The following is a 24,014-nucleotide window of genomic DNA, read 5'->3' as shown; positions in this document are numbered from 1 at the left end:
TTGAAACTCTAAAATTATGATGACGTCAAGCTTCTTTGCATCTTGTTACGGTCACTCGTTAGGCTGTCACAGAGCTCATTAAGGCTTTGGCTAAAAAAACACCACCAAAGCCTTTTCAGTAGTATTAGTCTTCTGTGTACGTGATTTCTTGGAAATAATGCTAATAGACACCGAATGTGCGGTAATAACTGGCGTAGAGTGTAATGTACCAGACAGTACCGGGAAGAGCATAGGAAAAATGTGTAGGGCGATGGTTTGGTATTAAAGCTTTTGCTATGAAGGGAAAACATGTGGGTCTGAAAGAGATTAATTTCCTACAATTCAACATCGGATTATCGAAACAGACATTATCAATAATGAGGTATTTGCAGAAGCAAGGAAAGGTATGGTGAGAGATCTCAAGAAGAGAAGATGGATACTTTACTTGGGATGGGTTTGAAAAAAAGAAAAAGGTCTAAAAAGAGAACAAGAACATAAAAGAGATACGAAAGCTGCTGCTAGAGGGAAGATCTTGCAATCAGAAAACTGCAGAAGGAGAATGGAGTATAAAAATCCACACAGACAACCTCAGCTTGGAAATGAAGCTTGAAGAAGAAACAGAAGAATCAAAGAAGAAAAAATGAAGCATAGAGAGACCTTTTAAGCACTAAGAAGAAGAATAAGGATCATTCATAAAAGAAGACAAATAAGAAAAAGATAAGGTCAATTAGGCGGAAAAAGTAGAAATTGACGATGATGAAAAAAAAATATTGATGATGAAGAAAAAGAAATGTCAAAGGCGCGATGCAAAATAAGTATAGCAATAATGATGAAGAAAAAGAAGGTCATAAAGACAAGTAAAAAAGAAAAAGAAGATGACTAAGAAGCAGAAGAAGGGAAGAAGAAGGTGTTGATAAAGAGAGAATAGAAAAAGGAGATGACGAGGAAGAAGAAGAAGAAAAGAGAAAGGTCATGATGACAGGGAAGGAAGAAAAAGAAGATGACGAAGAAAAGAGAGATGGCGATGACAATTAAGAAAAGAGAAAGTAGATAATGAAAAAGGCGAAGAAGAAAAGAAGGTGATGGAGAAGAATCAGATGTTTTATCTCGCTATCTTCATTATCAATATCTTAACAAGTCTAGAGCATGCTCAAAAACCCTAACTAAGGTGAAAATATTTCCCGGGTAGGAGTACCTTCAGTTTGGTAAACGAATCGGTGAGATTAAGATGTTGTCTGAGAAGCTATCTCTTATGAATAGGTAGTACAAAAAAGAAAACACTTTTGATTTCCGCTGAGAAATGTTTCCGTATATGGGGAATAGGATAAGCACAACTTATTTCAGAACCTCGAATCATGCACAACCAAACTGACACTTAATCAAAGCATCCAAAATATGCCACAATTTACCTTCTATTAAACTGATTTGAACGCCAGTAGCTTCGACACTTATTTGTTTTCGCTTGTAATAAATAAAATGATCGTTAGGTGATTTACAGGTAGCTGCGACCAATCATAAATCATTTGTTATTTCAACGCAAAGGTAAACGAAAAGCCATTTCACGACAAAGGTGATCGACTCCAAGTAAAACCCTTGATATGCCTAAAGTGTCTGTAAGATTCTCATCGCTTTTATCTGATGTGAGCATCCAATGAGAGTAAAGTCTAGCTATAAGCAGCATTATGAAAAATGACGTAATCAAGAGCAGGTTGTGAAATGACAAAACGTTCTGTTTTTAGACGCAAATAGCACTGTTATCAGTGAAAAATGCGACGAAATTGCCATAATAATTCATATATCGCAAATTATTATCGTTTTATCTAATAAACAACATTACCGCAACTCTATTGTAAGCGTAACTCCTAAAAGTAAAGCAAAGACAATAAGTTTGGAAAGAAAACTGGATCTGTGATTCCTTTCAACACTGACGATGATTCAACGTGCTAAAAATTTTATGAAAATTTGTGGTGACTTGTGTAGAGATTTAGAAGCTTGCTACATTTATATTTTAACTGTCCTATCGCAATTTATTCAAATATAGTTCACTAAAACAAATGTGAAAACTTTCCGAAACTCCACCGCACAGTCGGCTTGATTTTGGTATAAGCAAAATAGTGTAGAAATACTCCACAAATACAAATCTATGGTAAAGCATCTTGGACCAAGCTCCCATTGAAGCAACCAGTGAGGGGCTAGGCCACAATGCATAGGGTTGCTGCCGAAAGTGAGCAGACAAAACAGATGTATACTTACAGAATTTGTTGTCGAAGTCTAAAAATGGGATTTCCACAAAGTCTCCTATTTGTAACTCATACAACACTGAAAATTTTCTGTTTTTTAAAATCCACTGCTATTTTGTGTTTTGACTGTGCGTTATACGGAAGTACGGTAGCTATGTTTTCAATGCTGCCTCATGGTACGAACGAGGTATATATGAATAATGGATGATTTCAAAACGAGTCTATCGCAGGTGTCGTTTATGCTAAGTGCTGGATATGTGTTCTATGTGGGTTAATTAGCCATTCAAATATTGTCGTTATACAGAAGATAAGTCCATATTTATTACAATAGCAATGTTTATATCGCAATTCAAAAGATTCCTTGTTCTGGCATTTCAGCGTGACAGCTGTTCAGTATAAACCCTGAATAAGAGATAAATTTTACGTTGATGATTAAATTTCCGGAATATCATCCGTTCTGGGAATATGAAGAGCCTTTTTCACCACGCTACCTTATGAAGATTTCAGCAGAAAACCGCGTACTCTTAAATATTCTTAAATATGTAAGTTTGCTATTGAGACTTTAGTTGCACCAGGAGCTTTGGTGATCATACTTATTTCATATAATAATTTTCACTGAGATGTTTTTAAACATTGTCATTTAGGTCAAATAAATATTTCTATATACTGTTATCATAAAGCAATAAACAAGCAAATTATTCTTAATAACATATGATGAGATTTCCTACTCAGGTGGAATAGAAATTTCTCTTGAGTACAATTCAGTGAGCGAGCCTGGTAATATGGGGTGAAAAGATACCCACTGGGATTGCACAAGTGAAACAAAACAATCATTTGTATTTAATCGAGGGAAGTGGAACTAAGGCTGTTCATGTGAAGGAAGTCTTGTAAAGGGAATCATGAGAAGGCTAGCCTATCAAAGTGGAATATCCCATCAAATATTACCAGAACCTTACTGGACTTGCGAGCAGTGAGTGGTGTTTATGTGATTTCATGTGTTTCAAGCTCAGTGTAGTCCTTAAGCCTGGTTTCCATATAGCCGTAAGGTTGCCGGCGACAGTTTTCTGCATTTTCCATCTGCCACTTCCCCGGTACCGCAGTCGGACGATTCAACTGAAAAAGTCTGAATCTTGTGCCGCAACAATCGTGCCTTAAGTATCGCAAGATACCGCTAACTGTGCCGGAAACTACGAGATGGAAAGGCGTGCTTTTAAATTGGCGCCAACTTGTGTGGAAATTTGCTTAGGTACATGAGGTTTAAGACTTTCTAAAAAACGGATAAAAAGGAAACACAAATGCCACGTGAGAAGAATTTTCAAAGAACAGAAGAACCCTGATCAATTTCATACGTTGCTTCATTTTCTTTTTGAGAAGAATTTTGCAATCCCTACAACTGTGAACGTATACCGCTGCATATTAAACGTATACCTCAGCTCACCAGTGTTTCGATATCAACATATCTTTAAATCAAGATTAGGATTTAGGAACCTTTTCACGATACCTCAATGTTCAGATTGAGGCTGAGATGATATGTGCTTATGATTGGTCTTAATTAACAAAGGAAGACAATCGTTTGCCGGCGGCTGCTCCAGGCAACCTATTTTCATATAAATTTCATGGATGCAGTACCGGAACGATGCCGTTAAGTATTGAGAAAAGTTGAAGCGATTCAATTTTTTCCAAGTCGTTACTGTACGGCAAACATCAAGGTGGTTTCCATGTAAGTTTAAATGGCTGCATCATGCCAGGGAAAAGGTCTTCCTTAAGGTATCCTACGGCCAAATGGAAACCAGACTTTAAGAGTGCCCGTAAACAAATAGCAACCTTACATATGGAAAATGCAATCTTACTTATCTCTAAAATGCTTTCACAAGTAGAAGACATGATTCCACTCCATCAATCAGCTGATAAAACACAAGGAATCGAATTTTATAATGATAAAAAACACAAGGAATCGAGTGAAATGTAAAATCATCGATCTTCGTCAAAGATTCTTAAGTTTTCGCGCCGGAAACACATCTTAAGGCCGATTCCCACTAGGCGAATTCTTTCACGGGAATCGAATTTTTGCCAATGTGAGCATGCGTGGTGTAATGTTCTCAGATTTCGCAGCGAAAAAATTCGATTCGCAGAAAGTAGATCACAGTCCTACTCTATCGCTACGAATATTTATTCGATTCGCGCGAAAGAATTCGCCTAGTGGAAATTCGAGGCAGTCTTGCATCAGTTATGCAAAAAATCTTGAACAAATTTCCTAGTTAAGACCCCTACGATTTGTACAAATGCTCCTCTCTCATACAGGCAATTGAACTGTTAACTATAGTGTAAAAAATATCCGTGATTGTCAAAAAAACTGTGATTTTTTTACAACATCTGTTACAACCTAGCTTCCAAAGGTAGCATTAGGACCCTGAAAAACTTTCTCGACGAGTAGTTTCCTTGCCTTCCTCTCCATGCAACTACATTTCATAATTCCTATGCCTGAAACAACATGTATGGAGGCTGATATAGAAGGACCATAAAATGCTGGTTTTACAAATTTTGACAGCAAATGGTTTGCCCCTATTGTTGCCACACACCCACCACTACTTGACACTCACTCGGGCTGCACCTCTTAATAAAAGCAAATTCTTGCTCCTTTTTAAAATACTGGTCTTCAACCAAAACAGTTTGTCTGCTTTCATTTCATTCACTTTGCTTTGAAGTACAGCAAACCTCCACTTCAAGCTAACCCATCACAAGCACGAGGCTGTTAGACCTTCTTTATGCCTATGGCTTCACTGTGGAAGTGAAGGCTCCATAAGAAAAGAAAACACCATGATCTACGATAGACATGAACAGAGCGGAGTATTCAGATTGTAGAAACAGGACAAAAAATAAAGTTCCATAAAATGCATAGTTTTGAAAAAGCTTACTTTACAATTGAAAATACGATGTTTAATTTAAAACAACAGATTTTATGAAGCAAAGAAGGCCGAATGGTACGATGGTAGGAACGGGTTATTATCATTAATATTTTCTATGGGGTTATTATCATAAATATTACATTGTGATGGTAACATTTCTGCATTAAAATATCAACCGCGGAATAAAGTAAAACTTACGGATTTACAGCTAACTGGTTCCTTGTTTCTTGATAGCAAATTTCTATACAGGTTGAAGGAAAAACTTAAATAGGAAATTAATCAAACCATCTAGATTGCACTGTCAAGACTGATGCCACTCTGGTGATCGACTGATCATTTTGGCATTTGGGCCGAACTTTTCTACGCGTCTGCAGCTACGCAGCCCAATCTGCCAACACCACTATGAGTTAAATATATTTGGCAAGGGAGCTTCATGTGTACAAAATCACCCGTTTTAACAAGGAAGCTCGTCGCTTGAGGTTAATTTCTTTTTTTAGTGAAATAAATGAAATAAGTGAAATAAGTGAAATTAATGTAAAAATATTTAACACGAACGTATTAGTTAAAACAGAACAAAAATTCCAACTCGAAATCATAATATGTCCACCAGCATGAACAGAAAGCCATCAGCGCAACACAGGATGTTCTTGTGCATTAAAAATATCAACTGGAATTCGCAGCAGAATTGCAGGTGCCTGCAAAGAGGAATAATCACGGATTGAGAAATAGCAATACACAAGCAGGAATTTATCACAAACTCGCTGTGTCTGCTTGATACAGCGGGTCATACCTTCTCCACAATGTTGTGTTGAGAGTTGTTTACATAAGGAACTGAGCTGCAACACAACAAAGACATATATAAGAAATGCCTAAGTGTCGTACACTGCTAATATTGCCCAAAGCCCAATGCAATCATGAAGATTATTCTTGAAAAAATTGCTAGTGCAAACAAACAAGGCGCCTTTCGTTAAGTATTTACTCATCCAACCGTAAATAATTTTCGAAGGTTAACAGTGTTGACTTAAATATTAAGGAAAAAGAAGTGGGAGTTCCGCATGGTTCTTGTCTTGACCCTCATTCTTTCTCATTTATAACAATGATATTTACTAGATTACTCTATTATTCGGTATTACGCTGTACAAGATTCCTCAATCATAATCTTTTTGGATTGGAAAGAGCAAATATAGTCTCAACATAGGTCTCAAGGGCAATCAGCTGCCCTTTTGCCTAAGACCCCTCGGCCTAAGGCAAGTTTAAAACACTTAACATAGCTGTTCACCACTTTCCTGATTGCTGGTCTGTTTCGGGTTGCGCTGGTACTACACACAGCACATAGGCTTCAAAATCGTACTGCCAGAATCACCTTAAACCAACTTTTATACCTCAAGGATTATACTTTTTGATGTGTTGGGTTGGAGGACTATCGAAAACCTCACTTGCACTAGTCTAAAATTACAAGTTTCTCAATGAATTTACTCCATAATATCTGCGTAAACTCTTTACAAGAAATAAAAACGCTCTTTTGGTTCCCTACGCGATAATGAGACTGATCTAATCTTGACAAGAAATCAAGCAAATGGACAAGAACGCTTTTCTTTCCGGGAGTAAAACTATGGACTAGCCAAAACCATAAATCTAAGAAGGCTTACATTTACATAGTCATTAAAAATTCCATCGAGGTTAGAGCTTTTAGCTGCCATTAGAAATGATGTGTAATTTAAGATAGGTCTTATATCAAGGTTCAATTAAGCCTAAGTATTTTATGTAATTGAGCTTTAAACGGAAAGAAAATTGACAAATTGCTGAATGGTAACCCTATTTAAAAGAATGAATGATATATAACATAGGTTTGCAAACATTATTGCTCACTGTTCAAATTTTCAGAAACTGTAAAAATACCGACAAACTATTTTCCTACAATAATTGAAAAAACATGAAAGCATTTTAATGTTTCTGAAAGTTGCACTAGAAGTTGGAAAAAAATAATAGAAACTTTCCACATACCATCACGGCAATTCAACGGAGAGGTGATCTGCTTCTTTGAAAGCTAGCGGAAAGAAAATTTTAAATCAGAAAAAGGCAGAACTATTCCAGATATATTTGAAAAACAAATAGTAGATAGAAAGGAAACAATTTTGTTGCAACGGATAAGACGGCTATCTCCTTGAGGCAGTTAAAAAGATTAATACACGAGAAAATTGCCCAGGAATAAAAGCCAATCTCTTACCCTCTGCCAGGGGGTGGTCTGTCCCCTCTACGGGGTGGTGGTGGCCTGTCAGACATCCTAAAGGAAAAAGATACAATTTATTAATACACGTGACAAGGCAACAGTTACCATCGACCAAAATTTTAAAGTATATGATTAAAATATGAACTATTGAGTGGACAATTCGTGAAGCAAGGCCGTGGTTTCACAAAGAATCAGAAGATATTGTCATCGAAGTGGAAATCGGGTTTCTAGAAGGTTCTATGCAATTGGGACAGTGACACGCACTTTGAAACTGGTGACATAGGCAACGTCGGTGCGGGGTAGCAGAGTGCCAAAGTCATCTGCCATAAAGCGATGTCGTCATATTTTCTTCAAATAATACCTGCTGTAGCAAATGACCTGAAGATGCTGACGGCGAAATATAATGTTTTTTTGGAACAATGTTGGGTGATGGTGATTTTGGCAAACGGATAGACCATCTGAGACTAGAAAGCAATTGCTTAGAAAATTTGCCCAATATACAACTGGAGGAGGGGGAAGCACGCAATCCTGAGACCAAAAGCGGTCTCGAGAACGTGAAAAACACGAGAGCGGGATCGTTGTACAAAGGAGAGGCTATTTGGCAGTTCATTATTTCAATATGGAAAACACGATATTTTAAAACCAGATCCAATGACAATATAGCGGGAGCAAATGAGTGCGAAACCAGCATTGAGAAGGGTCGTAGCTACGAACACAGAAAGTGGTTTGAAGACGCTAAAAACACCTTTCAGTGGAAAGGTAACGGCACGATGGGCTAGAAGAATCTGTGGCTGGTATATGTATCGTCGTAACAAATAACTTCGTGCCTGCATTTAAGCTGCAGTAGCTGGTTTTACGGACCAGGTCTTATCGCCGTGAGGTTTAGATACTGTGATGTGTCAAACGTGTGCGCATGAGCATGCAATCTGTCAATCATCGACGACCTACATTTTTACCATATCCGCACATGTGGTTGGATAAGACGCAGCGAAGGTGATTAAGTTGTATAAACCGGGCATTTGAGCTTGAAACAAGGGTACAAAGACACACGTTGAAAATTTAAAAGGCCGCAAGGAAGGCGGGTTTTTTGGTACAAATCGGATAAACGTTGATGCTTAAATTCAATTGCTTTAAATTAGTGTTGCTTAAATTGGTTATTCCATCCGTTTTCGATTTGCCCGCTTTTGTACTTGTGACCGGCAAATAGCGCGAGAGACGAGCGGTAAATATAGCGTTATTTCCGTACTTGCTAGGACCAGAGAAATGTTCTAGGGAACATATATTACCATTTAAATTACATCTGCTTTGAGCAGGTTTTGACAAATTGCGAAATGGGTAATTCCAAATTACGAAGAGAATAATGGTGCATTAGGCAGGTGTTATCTGAGAATGGAAAAACGTAGGTAAAAGCCGACGTGAAATATTGACAAGAACTCGTCACAAATTTCGTCACCAGGTAGAAGTCGACGATCACCAATTGCTGATAGAGTTGTAAATTAAACCTTCAGATAAAAGATATGCGACAAACCTGTCACCCATCAATGATGGTGGTATGCGTTTTGGGAGACGTTCTCCTTGGGGGCGATCATTGAAACGGCCATCACTGCCTCTCTTTGGGATACGACTAAACTCATAATCCTCATCTGGCCGACTAGTGGCGAAGTCCTGCTGGCGTCTACCAGCAGGTCCTATGCCCTGGTGCTCTGAGAAGCCGTTTCCACTGTATGCATCTGCACGCCTTCCTACAGCTGATCTGTTTCCTGGGGGTCCTAGGGGAGGGTTTCTTTCCCTTGACTCGAATCTACGATCTTGATAAAAAGATTCCCTCCCTCCACCACTTCTTTCGGACATTATGCCTGGAGGGGGGTTCCCAGGTGGAGATCTACGAGAGAAGCGACTGCGGCCTGCGCCAGGTGATGACCCTCTAAGAGGACCCCTTGGTGGCCCATCAAAACTTCTTCGGGGAGGTAGGTCCCTACCTGGCTGACCATACTCTGGCGGCCCACGCAATGATGGAATCTCACCAGGGGATTCAAACGAGTGATTTCTTCGAGGAGAAGACCTTTTAAACAGCAAATCTCTAGGCAACGATCTGTCTGCTAAAGGGCGTTTCAGGGACAATCTTTCCGGCTGCAAAGGTTGGCTTTGGCGGTTAGAAAACAGACCCCTTGGAGGCGAATCGTACGCAGGCTGTCTCCGAGGAGGTATATTTCCAGGTGCTATTCTACCTGGTCCCTCTCTACGAGGTGACATTCTTGATCTTGGTGGCTCAAAGCCTAACTCTCCAGGGGAATGTTGCCTCATACGGCCCATTCTAGGTGGTGAGCGCTGTTGAGGCGGCCCTTCTTGGAAAGGTCTACGAGAAACTCTGGGTGAAGATTCCCTTTCAGATAATCTTGGCGGTGGTGACCTACGTGGGGGAGGGCGTCTCCGATCAAATGGCTCATGGGATCGATTAGAGTTATCTCCCCTACCAGGAGGGCCCCGAAACAGCGCATCATGAGGTCGAGGCCCAGGTAACCTTGACTGTCGAGGAAAATCTGGCCCAGGACCAGGTCTTCTTTCATTATCATCACGTGATATTCCCCTTGCTCTTCCTCTAGCCATACCGCGACCCCTTTTTCCTCTATCGCCCATACCAGGTGGTTTTTTATCGTCTGAATGATGCGACAGCTCTGCTTTGATCTTAACCCCACAAACACGTTTATTGTCCATCGAACGAGCTGCTTTCTCGGCATCTTGATGATCATTAAAGAACACAAAGGCAAAACCTGGTGGGTTTTGTGCTACCCAAACATTCTCAACAGTGCCAAACTTGCTAAATTCTTGCTCCAATGCGTCACGGTCGCCATTTTCACCCAGGTTTCCGACGTAAACTTTGCATGACATGATGGCCTACGCTGCATTCACCTTCACAAAAAACAAATCCTTTAAGCATACAAACCAATACACAAATTGTTTTACGAAAATCTTTTGATGAAGTAGAAATGACGAAGTTTGTTGCATAGGGAACTAAATACTGGTCAAGTAGCAGAATTTGAATGAAAGATTGTTGTCTAGAAATTCAAGATGGCGGTTCAAGACTACAAAAAGGTTTGTTGATTGCAGAAAGACGGTGTCAGCCGGATGACATCAGAAAAAGAATCGACAAATGATCTAATAGAATATAAATTTGGATTCTCGAAGTAACAACAATAAATTTTGTCAATAGCTGCGACCGTTTTCTGCTATTAAGGAAATTGGCAAAAAAAAACTCGAATTCAATAGATTTTTAGACTTTGACATTGACGAAAATGACAAAATTTTATTGAATACCGTAAATAACCGACCTATTCACAGCAGATAATACCAAATGAGATTTCACAGTTTGATCATAACTTTCCGTTGCAACAGAAGTTGATACGGTTTTAATAAGTAAAAAGATATTTTGCAAATCGTATACATTTTTAGGCTCAAGACAGATGAACAACAGTCAGAAATCAATTTTCATCAAAAATCGTCACTCAGAGCCTTCATAAAAAAACTTGCTAAGTGTAACTGGGTTACATACCGGGGCTGATTGCCATGGTAGAACTCAGTTGTTGAGAATAAAACACTACAAAAGAATTTCTGTTTGGAACACAAGAAATTAGCACTTTGAACTTAGAGCAATGCAAAAACATTTTTCTTTTAGAATGTGTTACAATGCCTTTTGAATGTTTACCGCCACCAAAACCGTTTAGCCCTCCCCCCAAATCTGTAATATTTTCCATTGTCCCTGCTTTCAGAAGCTTATCATTCCAAAATGTGTACCAATAGGCCATTTGGCATGAAAATGCCTATGCAGCGAATATGTAAATATAAAAATAAATTTTCATATGACCTCATTTAGGTCGTTACATATACTTTATACACCAATTTGTCTTGTGATTTTGATGAGGGATACTACGATCAAGATAAAATATTTATTCTAGCATCCTTATTATGTCTTGCTAGGATGCTAGGCAATTCAAGACTTTTGCCCATGGCTTTTTCTATAAGTGAAGTCTAGGAAAGTTGCCAGGACAAAATTTGGCCAAACTATTCATCACTTTCTCTTTTTATGACCATATCCTTAAAGAAGCGACACAAATGTAGAATGAGCTCTTTATTCTATGAAGGCGTACGAAAATGGATCATAATGGATGGGATTGGTTTCAATATAATCGATGTATCTTATACCAGATGGGCATGCGCATAAACGGGGTAACTATCCGCCATTGTAGCCGTTTGACAGCCACAATGAAAGGCTGGCCACAGAGCACAACTTAAAACAGTGTAATCTTTGTACATCGCCCAATCCCAGCCGCGACCCAAACGTTAATTATCACCGTAGCAGTATCACGTAGTGGCTTGCTGGATCATCACTAGGTAGGCTGAAGAAAGTTCACTGCTGCGCACGTGTGGAAGATGCAGGAACGGAATCATTCGTACGCCGTATTACAAGAAAGGTTTCATCTTTACCCGCTTATGAACAGTTTTAATAAGCATGGTATCTTTGCATTTAAGAATTCGGTGAAAACTTAACTCTTTCAAATTTTGAGCGCCATCTAGAGGGGGACGTGGGAGATGTCCATTTAATGGCGTTATGTGAGTTACTGAGCCATGCTAACTTGTATTTAATTTTGTCACAGTGTATGGAACATATGGATCTTATATAGCCATTGCCTCGATGTCCCCACCTTCCACGAGAGGCCTAATACCACTTACTTTTAACTTCAATATGTTTTTCTTACTAGCTCAGATTTTAGTTACTGTCTTTACGTTCTGTTCTCGTAATGGCCTTTGGGCTTTTACGCAATGGCCTTTGGGTACCCATGTAAAAAAGGCTGAAATAACTATTTTTGTTTGACTAGAGGTTTGAAACATTGAAATGTTGTGTGTGAACTGTTACAATTTCATTTTGTAGAAATTTGTTACAATTTCGCATTAAAATTCAACAATTTCATAGTCGGTGACACTATCAAGACCAGGGCTACCATGAGTCTAATGGATACAGCTCGTTAAATGAGCAACAACAGTAAAAACAATTCCCCTATTGCTTAAACATTTTTATCACGTTGTATTTTTCCCTTTTCAGTTTCGCATTTCTTTGACTTTTCACTTGTGAAGTTACCAGGTTATGTATATCTGATAGATCGACTTAAGTGGAGATCGAGTCGTAAAGGATTCCCGATACAAAACAACAAAATGCAATCATTTGATATCTGTCTTATTTGGTATTACCCTGGGTAACAGACTCTATATAGCCTGGTGCCCAGAGTAATTTGGTATACAAAGATAGGAAAATTTCTCCTATTGGACTAAGTTTAGCATTAAGTACAATTCCAGGAAATAAGGAAGGAAGCCATCTACTAGTTAACTGGAAGAGGTTAACATGATCAATTGATTGCAGATTTTTTTCAATGGGCCTTACCGTAAATAAAACGTTATTGGCAACTAAACCGTGGTCAGAAAATTGCAAGACGAAATTTAAAAAAATCGCAGATACGGTAAGTTCTCTATATCAATATCAAGAAAAACATTTCATATCTTTATTTTTAATACTTATCAAAGTTAGCCCTCCACACATTGACCAGTTCGCAAAATATAGTTTTTTTGAAATCTTATCAAAATTCATACCAAAACCATGGTCAAATAAGCTTCCAGCTTCGAACAAGTTACATTACGCCCCCCTCCGGAATAAGCTAAAAATACTCCCCGAATAAGCGAATATGCCCCCCCCTAAAAAAGGCTGTTTGCCGAAAAAGCCTCCGGGGAACTTATTCGAAGACTTGCGGTATATACGTCACAAGTAGTTAGGGGGAATACTATAACTCGACAGTCGAATGGAAATGTGCATGGTATCACTGCACTGTATCTGAAATTTACCAAGAGTTCCTTTTTTACAAGTCCACCATATTCATGTCCATAGTGAGTCTGGTACCCAGGGTAACGTCCCCTATGACTGGGAAGTCCGCAATTTATACCTGGCTACCTGCCTAGACAGTTCTGCTCTTTATGGCGGTTACCGAATTATGCTTCTTTTTATATTCATTAGTTATGCCTGACAGTCACATCTTACAGTGATGCATTAGCAGTGAAACAGTTAGTCAAACAGCGCTAGCAAGGTACGAGGTACCTGCTGAGTTTAGATTGCAATAGTACAAAAAAAGAATAAAAATGTATTTTCCCGAACGAACGACAGTCAAAAGCGAAGCAGTTTGTCAAAGAAGGACAAAGCGAGCACAGAGAAATGGATGTTACCTAATGACATTATTTCTAATGACATTGGTTCTTATGCTACTATCACCAAATAAGAATAACTTATTTTATTCTGTGCACTATCAAGGGGCTATTGTTGAAAACATTAACATTTGCGGGTAATTTTTAAAATTTTACCTTTGACCTCTTTTGGCCTTGACCGGACCCCCCTGTCAAGGGGTTGAAAATACGTAATAATCAAAATTTGTTAGTGTCGCTAACGCAAAAAATTGCTAAATTTTACCTTCCACATTAAAATTGTTATCAAAGAACAAAATTTGTCAATCGAATTTCTTTCTTGGTATATTGTGTTGCTTTGCAAAGAAAGCAATGTGTTTATTACCACTTCCGCGTGCATTCACACGTGCAGCATGGCAACCATTGTGGTTACGCAAAAGAAACAATAGACATGGTAATACTCCGCGACGTTCATACCCGCACGCTGCAAGTATACATACCTCACAAAAAACAGATTAACCTATGGTGACTTGTCCGCTGACTCAGACACACCAGACGCAGTTAATGCAACCGATTGTTGTCTGATATATATAATGACGCAGAATTACCGTTGAACAATGGAACACGATAGCATTTGATTTGCTAGCCGATTCTCATTCTCAATCGTTATTGGTTGATGTTTATCTTCCAATTTCAAACTTCCTCTTTGAGTAAAATATAAAGACCGTCCGAAGAACCGTCCGTTGATGTAAGGAGGGGAATTGACGAGAGAGTCAAAGGACACTAATACGAAGGTCAAATTGTTCGAAACATGGCATTCAGTACCTATATTACAAAAATAACATCGCTTTTCAAGAAAAATGAAAACACAATACAAGGTTGTTTGATTGTAGCAGCAACTGCAAGTTTAAACCAACTGATTGCAGCATCATTCTTTCAATGCCCAAAATCAGCATATCACAAGTATGGATGGACATTCATGGTCCTCCCTGGACTGATTTTGGCTGTTCTTTCATTACTGGCATCAAACAGCTTTACTTTGGGAATCACAGGGCTTTGTAGGAAAGATGAAGATGTTCCTGAACCAGCAAAGCTTGGCAAACGAAAAGGGTTTTGGGCCTATTTCTTTAAAACATTGGCGTTCTCGCTGGCTTATGCAGTTTTGGCCTTTACGAGTTGGTTAACTATGTCGCTGCTTTTCACTGATGCATACTCGTGCGCAAAGATTGGAGCTTTCAACAAAAAAACCCAGGATAAACTTTCGAAGGACGATTACTTGGCCAAGAAAGAGAAGTACGACACCGATTCAAGGGTGATTGGGTTGATACTGTTGACGGCTGGCCTATCGGGAGTGTTGGTCATGCATCTTATAACTAAATGCTGTTTTTCTGCCTTACCAACAAAAGAGCTGCCTAGTATGAGAAAGTTAGTATATATTTGATTGATTTTTTGTCTGATTATGAAATATTTTGTTTCAACGAAAAATCCCTTTTGTTTACAGGAAGAGGAGGTGTCAACACAACCACCCCCTATCCATTATTTATCACTGAAGAATCTTTACAGAAAAATGAAATATGCATGATTTGATTCTCATAAGAACGCGAGTAAGACACACATAGGAATCCGGATAGGTAACACATTTTTCTGGATGTCATATTGGAAGGAGTGCCTTACCTGACCTTTAGGCAAGAGGATTTTTTTTAAAGGGGCCTTAGACATCTGTTCCTCACAGGCAGGAAAACATTGCTTTCTTCCATGATGCTCATTGTTTGACGTCGGGTTGTTTTGGTTTACCGTAAGAGCTCTATTAAGCCCCCGTGAGGCTTCTTTATTTTTTTCAGTCCTAGAGGAGGGGCTTAAAAGAGAGGTGGGCTTATTAGAGAGGGGGGCTTATTTTAAAGTTTTCGCTTGATAAGGGGGCTTAATAGAGAGGGGGCTTAATAGTGATTTTACGGTATTTGGAAAAACTTTTCTTCAAATACGAAGAAATGTTTCATGCATTACATGGTGTTGAAAACAAAATATTAATTGTAGATATGATGAAGTGGAGGCCAAAGCTGCAGATGAAGAATTCGATGATCTAATGGAAAAATCTGCAAAAGCCACGGGCAAGAAAATGGTTAAAAAGTTTATGGACACATTCTACAAAACTGAAAACTACGAAGAAACAGAATTCGAAAGAAAGGCTATTGCCGACTTGCGAAAGTTTCTTGCTCTGAGATATCCAAGGCTTGACATGTTTGGGCAAACATGGGGTAGGTATTGCATTCCGGAACTAGTGCCTGCAAAATTTCACGTCGATAAAGTAGAAGTAGAAGGCGAAGCCAATGACAATACTCCTTTATGCGCTACTTCAGATCTTTAGATTAGATTCAACTGCACGAGGCGATCCAGTTTTACACCAATAAGAAAGATTTCATAGCAAAAGGGAACAGTTTATAGGCGCACCTTAGATCCAGTTAAGCAACCAAGAGGGTCTGTTGGAAACAGGCTCACTGGTAATTGGAGGGACTGGGACGATTAGCATAAGATAAAGAAGAAGCAATTGTCAAGTTTTGTAATAAAGACAACTTTTTCTAAAAGCTTTAACGATAATGTACCTAGACTCTGAGTAAACCATGACAAACTTTTTCGTACGTCATGGGAAAATGACAAGACACATGCAAAATACACACTAAATTCTTTTACTAGTTACCTTCGTGCTAGGTCTCATTAAAGTGACAAGCTACTAAGACATAAGGCAGACATAAGATTTGTAGTTTTAGATTGTCAATTTTGCAAATATTAATCATATTGTTTTAGCAGAGAAGCACTCATCACTTATGGCACATTTGTATTGCAACTATTTAATGTCTGCAGCATCTTGTTAGCCTTTATGTAATTTAATGCAACTTTAATCTTGTTGCATAATTTATGCAGCAATTTGGAACCATAAAGTTTTTAATGCTTTAATTATGTTGCAATGTTTCATGATAGAGCCATTTTCACCTAGGCTTCTTAGGTACAAGGACATTAAATGATATCAGTTTTAAATGATTTATGTACCCGCTTGTGTAGTTTGATCTTATTGTAAGAATTATATAGAGTGTTGCTGGAATATTGTTGCCTTCTTTGAAATCCATCCTTCTTGGGACATAATCTGTCATAAAATATTTGATATTCAAAGTTTAACAGATATTTTGGGGGTTGATTTGAAATGTGCCTCTTACTAACACAAATATCGTTAACATGCAAACTGAGTTTCAACTCATGCCAAAGCATGATATGAGAAAGTTAACAGGGCTATTTGAATGCAGCTAAAATTAAAACGAAAAAACGGAAAATGCTGTAAAAACACCTTGAAAATAAAAACTATGGAAAAAGTAAGCAACGAAAACTATTTATGACACTCAATGGAGCAAAATTTCCAAAAAATTTCGAAGACCAAAAAGTTATCACCATTTATCTCGATCTAAGAGTGAAATCCAAAAATTGGCACATGGTGATTTCCAGTTTTGTTAAAAAAGTTTTTGTTAATTTCCTAGAAAATTGCTTAAAGCAACTAGCTCTGTTTCAGTGAGATAAGATTATTATGATAGAGATATGATAGGATTGTTTTTGCTTTATTCTATCCATTCATAGATTTTATTATTGTAACTATTATTAACAGGTTGCCATAATGGAGAGGCTGATTTATTACTTATAAGTTTTCTAATTGTGTTATTATTTATGGGCCCCTATTGCCATGGGCCCCCGGGTCTGTGACCCCGCTGACCCCCCTTCTTCTCAGCACTGCTTCCACCTGAAGAAAACATGATAGAATGCAGAAAATGGGCGCTTGTAAGAGAATCGTTGGCCCGAGCCCCTCCAAATGAAAGACTGAATTTCCAACACTGTCACCGATCATTTCACTGGGCCGTTTGGCTCAATGGAATGATCGTGGCTTTTGATGCAGGAAACTGGAGTTCGCATTTTATCGAACCACTCTTGGTCGGAATCGGTAGCAGCAGCAATGGCGGACGCAGCAAAGCATGATCTTTACGATGAGGCTCTTGGACTAACACTGGAAAAACTTCCATCCACTGAAACTCGAACCATAACAGATGTTGACTGTCCAGAAATTAAGAGAAACATCAAGGAAGAAATTAGGAGACTGAAGCAAAGCAAAAGGCGAGCGGATTCAATTTCAGTTGTCAAGGGGCTCACCACGAGGCTAGGCCTATCGGGCAGTGTCGTATCATTAAAATTGAATGACATGATAGCCAGTGGAAATATTGTTGTTAATACGCATCGCGGAAGAGAGTCGTTTTTTGTGCCAAAAGGAAAAGATGACCTAAGCTCTGAATCAGAAGATAATGATCCTACTTCATCAGGTAATCTCTCACCCATAAAATCTTTCGATGCGCTGAATTCAGAGGTCTACGAGCCAATTTCTTTACCCTCCACGTCACAGCTATGTCCACCCACTGTAACCATCCCCGCTTCTGTTATCAGTGACTTGACAAAGGGCATTAATATGGCATATGATTTATTGCATAAGGAGCGACAAACAACCCAGGAACTTTGGCGGGAAAATACAGAACTAAAGCTCAGAATTAAAGATCTGGAAATAGCAGCTAGGCCTACCTTAAAATGTCAACACCAAGAAGTTGGAAGAACCCCTAGAGACTCGCCTACAACAATCAAATCATTAAAGGGAGACAAAAGCACACCAACGCTCCATGGGAATGATGAAGCTGAATGTTCGCCCAATTGTGAAGATAATAATAATGCAAATGGACACAAGAACAGCATCAAAGCTAAAGCAAACAACAACACGAAGAATAATCAACCTGCGACGAACAAAAAGTAGCAAAAAGAAATAACAACAAAACACAGGTGCCCCCAGAGCCTACAGTAAACAAAGACCAAACAAACCAACCCAAGATGACGAAAGTTAAGATCATTGGAGATTCTCAACAAGAGAGGAAAATTAGTGGTGAAAAACTTTCGAAAGACCGTCATTCAGTACGCGTGGAGGCAATGCCAGGGGCCAGAATTGCTCACATGAAAAACGTCCACATTGAAAAAGATACCAATGTTACCATAGTCCATGCTGGCACATGTAACATCAGAAAACAAACGAACCCAGACGAATTAGCAGATGAAATTGTGTCAACGCTTCGCGTGATTAAATCAAGATTTCCAAAGATGCAGGTCGCCTTCTCCAGTATTTTAAAAAGGACTGATGACCTCGAACTAAATTCCAAAGTGCTAGCAACTAACAAGATCTTGGAAGAGAAGCTACTCCTCAGCGGACTGGACTTTATTGATAATAGTAATTTAAGGTATGGAAATATCTCTTCTGATGGACTCCATGTAAATGATGGTGGGGTCAAAATGCTTGCATCAAATTTTAGTAAATACGTACGTAAGATATTGCTAGGGGTATTTGGGAATTATTAATAAAACGCCAAACATAAGCAACAAGCAAAGAAAGGGTTTAAAGATATCACAGCTTAAGATAGTGTCTCTACGAAAGCATAGAATAGAAGTAGAGCAACTAATGAATGAATATCAACAAGATATACTCGGTCTTAACGATTGCATAGAGACATTCATGACCAGGAAGTCTCTATTGAAGGCTTTGAAATACACATATATGATAGGGACACTTCAGGGGGCGACGTAGCTATTTATGCCAAAAACACCCTTTCCCATCATCGAAGGGATGATATAGTGGACCCTAACCTTGAAATTGTTGGGATCGAGATCACCCCAAAACAAGCTAAGAGTTTTCTAGTCTTGTGTTGGTACCGCAGGCCTACGGATGGCACAGACAGTCCTACTTTTGATGCTCTTTCTAGGCTCATAGAAGATTAGATACAGAGGGCAAAGAAATGATCTTAATAGGAGATACCAATTGTGACTACAAAAAACCAAAAGACAGTAACACGAGAAAACTAAAATTGATTTACTCGGGCTATCAGTTTGAGCAACTCATCAAGGATTTTACAAGGGCATCCACGACCATCAGCTCTACAGGTGAAAGTAGAGTCACCAAATCATTAATAGATCACCTTTCTTCAAACAGACCCAACAACCTCTGTAATGTATCGGTCGTAAAAATCGGTATTACAGACCACTATATGACATACGGTATTAGAAAATTAAACGCTAGAGTTCATGTCAATGACGTGAAATTTAAGACAGAGTCACGCAGTTTGAAAAATTATGACCGTGACTCTTTCCTTAATGACTTGCCTAGTATTGACTGGGAGGTGGCTATGTCATGTAGATCGGATGACCCTATGGCTAGCAATTTCTACGATCTCTTTCTCGCTGTCTTGGATGTGCATGCCCCGTTGAAAGAAGGACCGCTAAGACGGGGCATGCACATGTACCATGGATTTCTCCAAGCATCAAGAATTTGATGTGCGAGAGAGATCATATTAAGAGACGGGCTGAGAGAGATCCAGCACTATGGCCAAGATATAAGCAGCTTCGAAACAGAGTAACTTCTCAACTCAAAAAAGCTGCTGTGTCTTGCTACAGTAACATAGATGACAATTCAAGTAATCCGAAGGGAATGTGGAAAATAATAAACAAGGTATTAGACAAACATTGAAATCATAGTCCTCCTTTGTCAATTATCCATGAAGGTCAACGTGTTGAGAAGCCTGATGAAATTGCAGAGGCCTTTAACAGGCACTTTATCTCCATAGGCCCAAAACTAGCCGAAAATATTGAAACCAAAGATTGCGATGACCCACTGAAGTACCTACGCAGCAAGGGACTGCCGGTTGAAACTAGTTTTGAATTTCAAAGGGTTGATCCTGAACTCATTGAAAATGAGATCAATAAGTTAAAATGCTCTAAAGCTGCAGGGCATGATAAGATCCCAGTAAAACTAGTGAAAGACGCTGCTGATATTTTATCTAAGCCATTAGCAGCTATTTTCAATTCCTCTCTTGAAAGCGGTGTTTTTCCGAACATATGGAAAGTAGCCAGGGTAACATCAGTCTTTAAGACCGGATCGAAAAGTGATTTGAACAACTACCGGCCAATATCCATACTCTCGGTATTCTCCAAGCTAATCGAGAAAATCGCACATGATCTTAAGAAGGCATTTGACACTGTGGAGCACAAAATTCTGCTCTCTGAGTTATCAAAGTATGGAATAGGAGGAACCCCTCATCAGTGGTTTACATCATACCTAACTGATAGGATACAATACTGCCAAATCAATGGTTCCAGTTCGCAACAAAAGAAGGTTCAGTGCGGTATTCCCCAGGGTTCGTGCCTTGGGCCCCTCCTTTTCATCCTATACATAAATGATTTTGAGCGATGCTAAGAGAAACTTAAAAACTGAGGGTAAGAACATTGTAGAGTGGATGCGGCAAAATAAGCTTAGTCTGAACACCAATAAAACTGAATAAATGGTCATTGGTCACAAAAGACGAATTAACCATATCCAGGGGGAGATAAACGTGGAAATAAATGAAGAAAAAATCCAACGAGCCCATGAAGTAAAATATCTCGGGGTCACTATCGATGAAAACCTATCTTGGAACAAGCAGTACAAGAGGCTCAAGTGTAAACTTAAAAATGGTTTTTCTTCGTTGAGGAAACTTAAAAACATACTCCCGCAGTCGAAATTGGGCCAGGTTTACAGGGCACTTTTCGAGCGCCATCTAAAGCCCAATCTCCAGTGAGAAAAAGACTTGCGAAATTTCGCTGCGAAATACTTCACGCGACAAATTCCTTTGAATGCTTTTGTAGACCTCACGACATTGGAATGTAAAGTTTGGAAGCGTGACAAAAGAATACGGAATATGATTGGCTGTTGAAGGATTTCGCAAGCGAAAAGCGAAAAAGTTAAACTCATTTTAACTTTTTTTCGCAGAGAAATTCTTCGCGAGAAATCCCAGCAAAAGATCACTGCGCATGCCTAAGACGTATTTCGCGCGAACTTTTTCGCATTTCGCAGTTTTTTTTCTCACTGGAGATTGGGCTTAAGATACGGTGACGAATTATGGGTAAGTCTGTCCGCTACAAAGCTTGAACATCTTCAGCGTCTTCAAGACAAGACAACACCTTTATTTTATATATATTAAAGAAGTAATTGTAATAGAAGTAGTTTATTTTATTTGCATTATAGCTGATAGGGAATTCGTGTGTAAAGATTTTTGAAATGAGTCGCCCTTATTTATATTACCTATTAAATTTTTAATTAAGAAATAAATGAGTTTTCCAATAAATGAGTTTTTATTCCTGAGTATTTGCCCCAATGTTACCACTGTTTGGAATAATCGATAAAATATGAAAACATGCCCAAAAATTTATAGATTTCCCAAAAACCCTACCCAAAAATTTAGATTCAACATGAAACGCATAACCTTTAATTAAATTCAATTTTGCAAAGATGTATATTTCAATATCCATATGTTCAAATATTTCGTTGCTCACTTTTTCCATAGTTTTTATTTTCAAAGTGTTTTTACAGTATTTTCCGTTTTTTCGTTTTAATTTTAGCTGTGTTCAAATAGCCCTGTTAACTTTCTCATATCATGCTTTGGCATGAGTTGAAACTCAGTTTGCATGTTAACGATATTTGTGTTAGTAAGAGGCACACTTCAAATCAACCCTCAAAATATCTGTTAAACTTTGAATATCAAATATTTTATGACAGATTATGTCCCAAGAGGGATGGATTTCAAAGAAGACAACAATATTCCAGCAACACTTTATAATTCTTACAATAAGATCAAACTACACAAGCGGGTACATAATCATTTAAAACTGATATCATTTAATGTCCTTGTACCTAAGAAGCCTAGGTGAAAATGGCTCTATCATGAAACATTGCAACATAATTAAAGCATTAAAAACTTTATCGTTCCAAATTGCTGCATAAATTATGCAACAAGATTAAAGTTGCATTCAATTACATAACAGCTAACAAGATGCTGCAGACATTAAATAGTTGCAATACAAATGTGCCATAAGTGATGAGTGCTTCTCTCCTCAAACAATATGATTAATATTTGCAAAATCGACAATCTAAAACTACAAATCTTATGTCTGCCTTCTGCTTTAAATAAATAACCCTTGTTTATAAGGTCCTTTGGATAGTAGCTTGTCACTTTAATGACACCTAGCACGAAGGTAACTAGTAAAAGAATTTAGGGTGTATTTTGCATATGTGTCTTGTCATCTTCCCATAACGTACGAAAAAGTTTGTCACGGTTTACTCATAGTCTAGGGACATTCTCATTAAAGCTTTTAGAAAAAGTTGTCTTTAATACAAAACTTGACAATTTCTTCTTCTTTATCTTTGCTGGTGCTAATCGTCTCAGTCCCTCCAATTACCAGTGAGCCTGTTTCCAACTTAGTCGCTTAGATTAATCGCCTACAAAGGTGCGCCTATAAACTGTTCCCCTATTGCCATGAAAACTTTCTTATTGGTGTAAAGCTGGATCGCCTCATGCAGTTGAATCTTATCTAAAAATTTGAAGTAGCGCATAAAGGAGTATTTTCATTGGCTTCGCCTTCTACTTCTACTTTACCGACGTGAAACTTTGCAGGCACTATTTCTGGATTGCAGTACCTACCCCATGTTTGCCCAAACATGTCAAGCCTTGGATATCTCAGAGCAAGAAACTTCCGCAAGTCGGCAATAGCCTTTCTTTCGAATTCTGTTTCTTCGTAGTTTTCAGTTTTGTAGAATGTGTCCATAAACTTTTTAACCATTTTCTTGCCCGTGGCTTCTGCAGATTTTTTCATTAGAACATCGAATTCTTCATCTGCAGCTTTGGCCTCCATTTCCCCATATCTACAATTGATATTTGTTTTTAATTACTTTGAGAAAAATGAAATTATTCTTGCAATATTTTCTCGAACGGATCATGTACAAGTGGAAACATGGTTAATTATCTTAAAGGCCATAGAATACATGAAACTTTTCTTCGAATTTATACAGTTTACAATCCTGGCTCAAAGTTCAGTGTTCTATAAAAATTCATCAAGATTGCAATTTTATCCCAATAAAGGTATCAAAACCTCCAACCCTTGCAGCAATGTTGGTTTTTGGAAAATACCCAGATATCAACAATCAAAATGAATAGATATAAGCATGTCAACTTTGCCTTCTTGGGGATGGGGAGTGTATTTTTTCGAAAAGCTGCAATTTGCAAGCCAGTTCAATAAATTTTGACCAGGATTGTCCATGTAAACCAAAACTAATTCATCGCCACATAATCAACATCTTAGAAGAAAGCAATGTTCTCCCGCCTTTGATTAATGCAGTTTAAAATACCAGTGACCAGTGAGTGAATTGCGTAAAATGTGTTTGGATTACAAGTGATTTGCGTCCTCAAGTTCTTTTAAGTATCGAATCACGCACATTTTATTTTTCTGGAAAGATCCGTCGATATTAAATTATGGATGGGGGGGGGGGGGGAGGTAGGTGGTGAGGTGTGG

General features: G+C 38.4%; 3 protein-coding genes across 5 annotated transcripts in view; 1 reads left to right on the top strand and 2 right to left on the bottom strand.

Moving 5' to 3' along the window:
* The window catches only part of LOC135683932 (uncharacterized), a 36,289-nt gene extending 33,903 nt beyond the window's left edge, over nucleotides 1-2,386 (bottom strand). Inside the window, exon 1 of the mRNA XM_065199338.2 lies at nucleotides 2,233-2,386. The gene's annotated coding sequence lies outside the window, so the exon portion shown is untranslated. The remainder of the gene's footprint in view (nucleotides 1-2,232) is intronic.
* Nucleotides 2,387-14,205: 11,819 nt separating this feature from the next.
* Nucleotides 14,206-16,671, top strand: LOC135683937 (uncharacterized). Its single transcript, XM_065199344.2, has 2 exons — nucleotides 14,206-14,999; nucleotides 15,609-16,671. Exons 1-2 carry the CDS (start codon nucleotides 14,386-14,388, stop codon nucleotides 15,937-15,939), a joined length of 945 nt encoding a protein of 314 aa, XP_065055416.2. The 5' UTR covers nucleotides 14,206-14,385; the 3' UTR covers nucleotides 15,940-16,671.
* Nucleotides 16,304-24,014, bottom strand: part of LOC135683934 (E3 ubiquitin-protein ligase RNF10) — a 41,861-nt gene continuing 34,150 nt past the window's right edge. For all 3 annotated transcript variants that reach the window (XM_065199341.2, XM_089109390.1, XM_089109391.1), the window contains one exon: nucleotides 16,304-23,367. The gene's annotated coding sequence lies outside the window, so the exon portion shown is untranslated. The remainder of the gene's footprint in view (nucleotides 23,368-24,014) is intronic.

Source organism: Rhopilema esculentum, chromosome 7, assembly GCF_057945365.1.
Source record: "Rhopilema esculentum isolate cy_ngs chromosome 7, ASM5794536v1, whole genome shotgun sequence".
NCBI classification, from domain to species: domain Eukaryota; kingdom Metazoa; phylum Cnidaria; class Scyphozoa; order Rhizostomeae; family Rhizostomatidae; genus Rhopilema; species Rhopilema esculentum.
The sequence above is the reverse complement of the archived record's forward strand: the minus strand, read 5'-3'. Positions and strand labels throughout refer to the sequence as shown.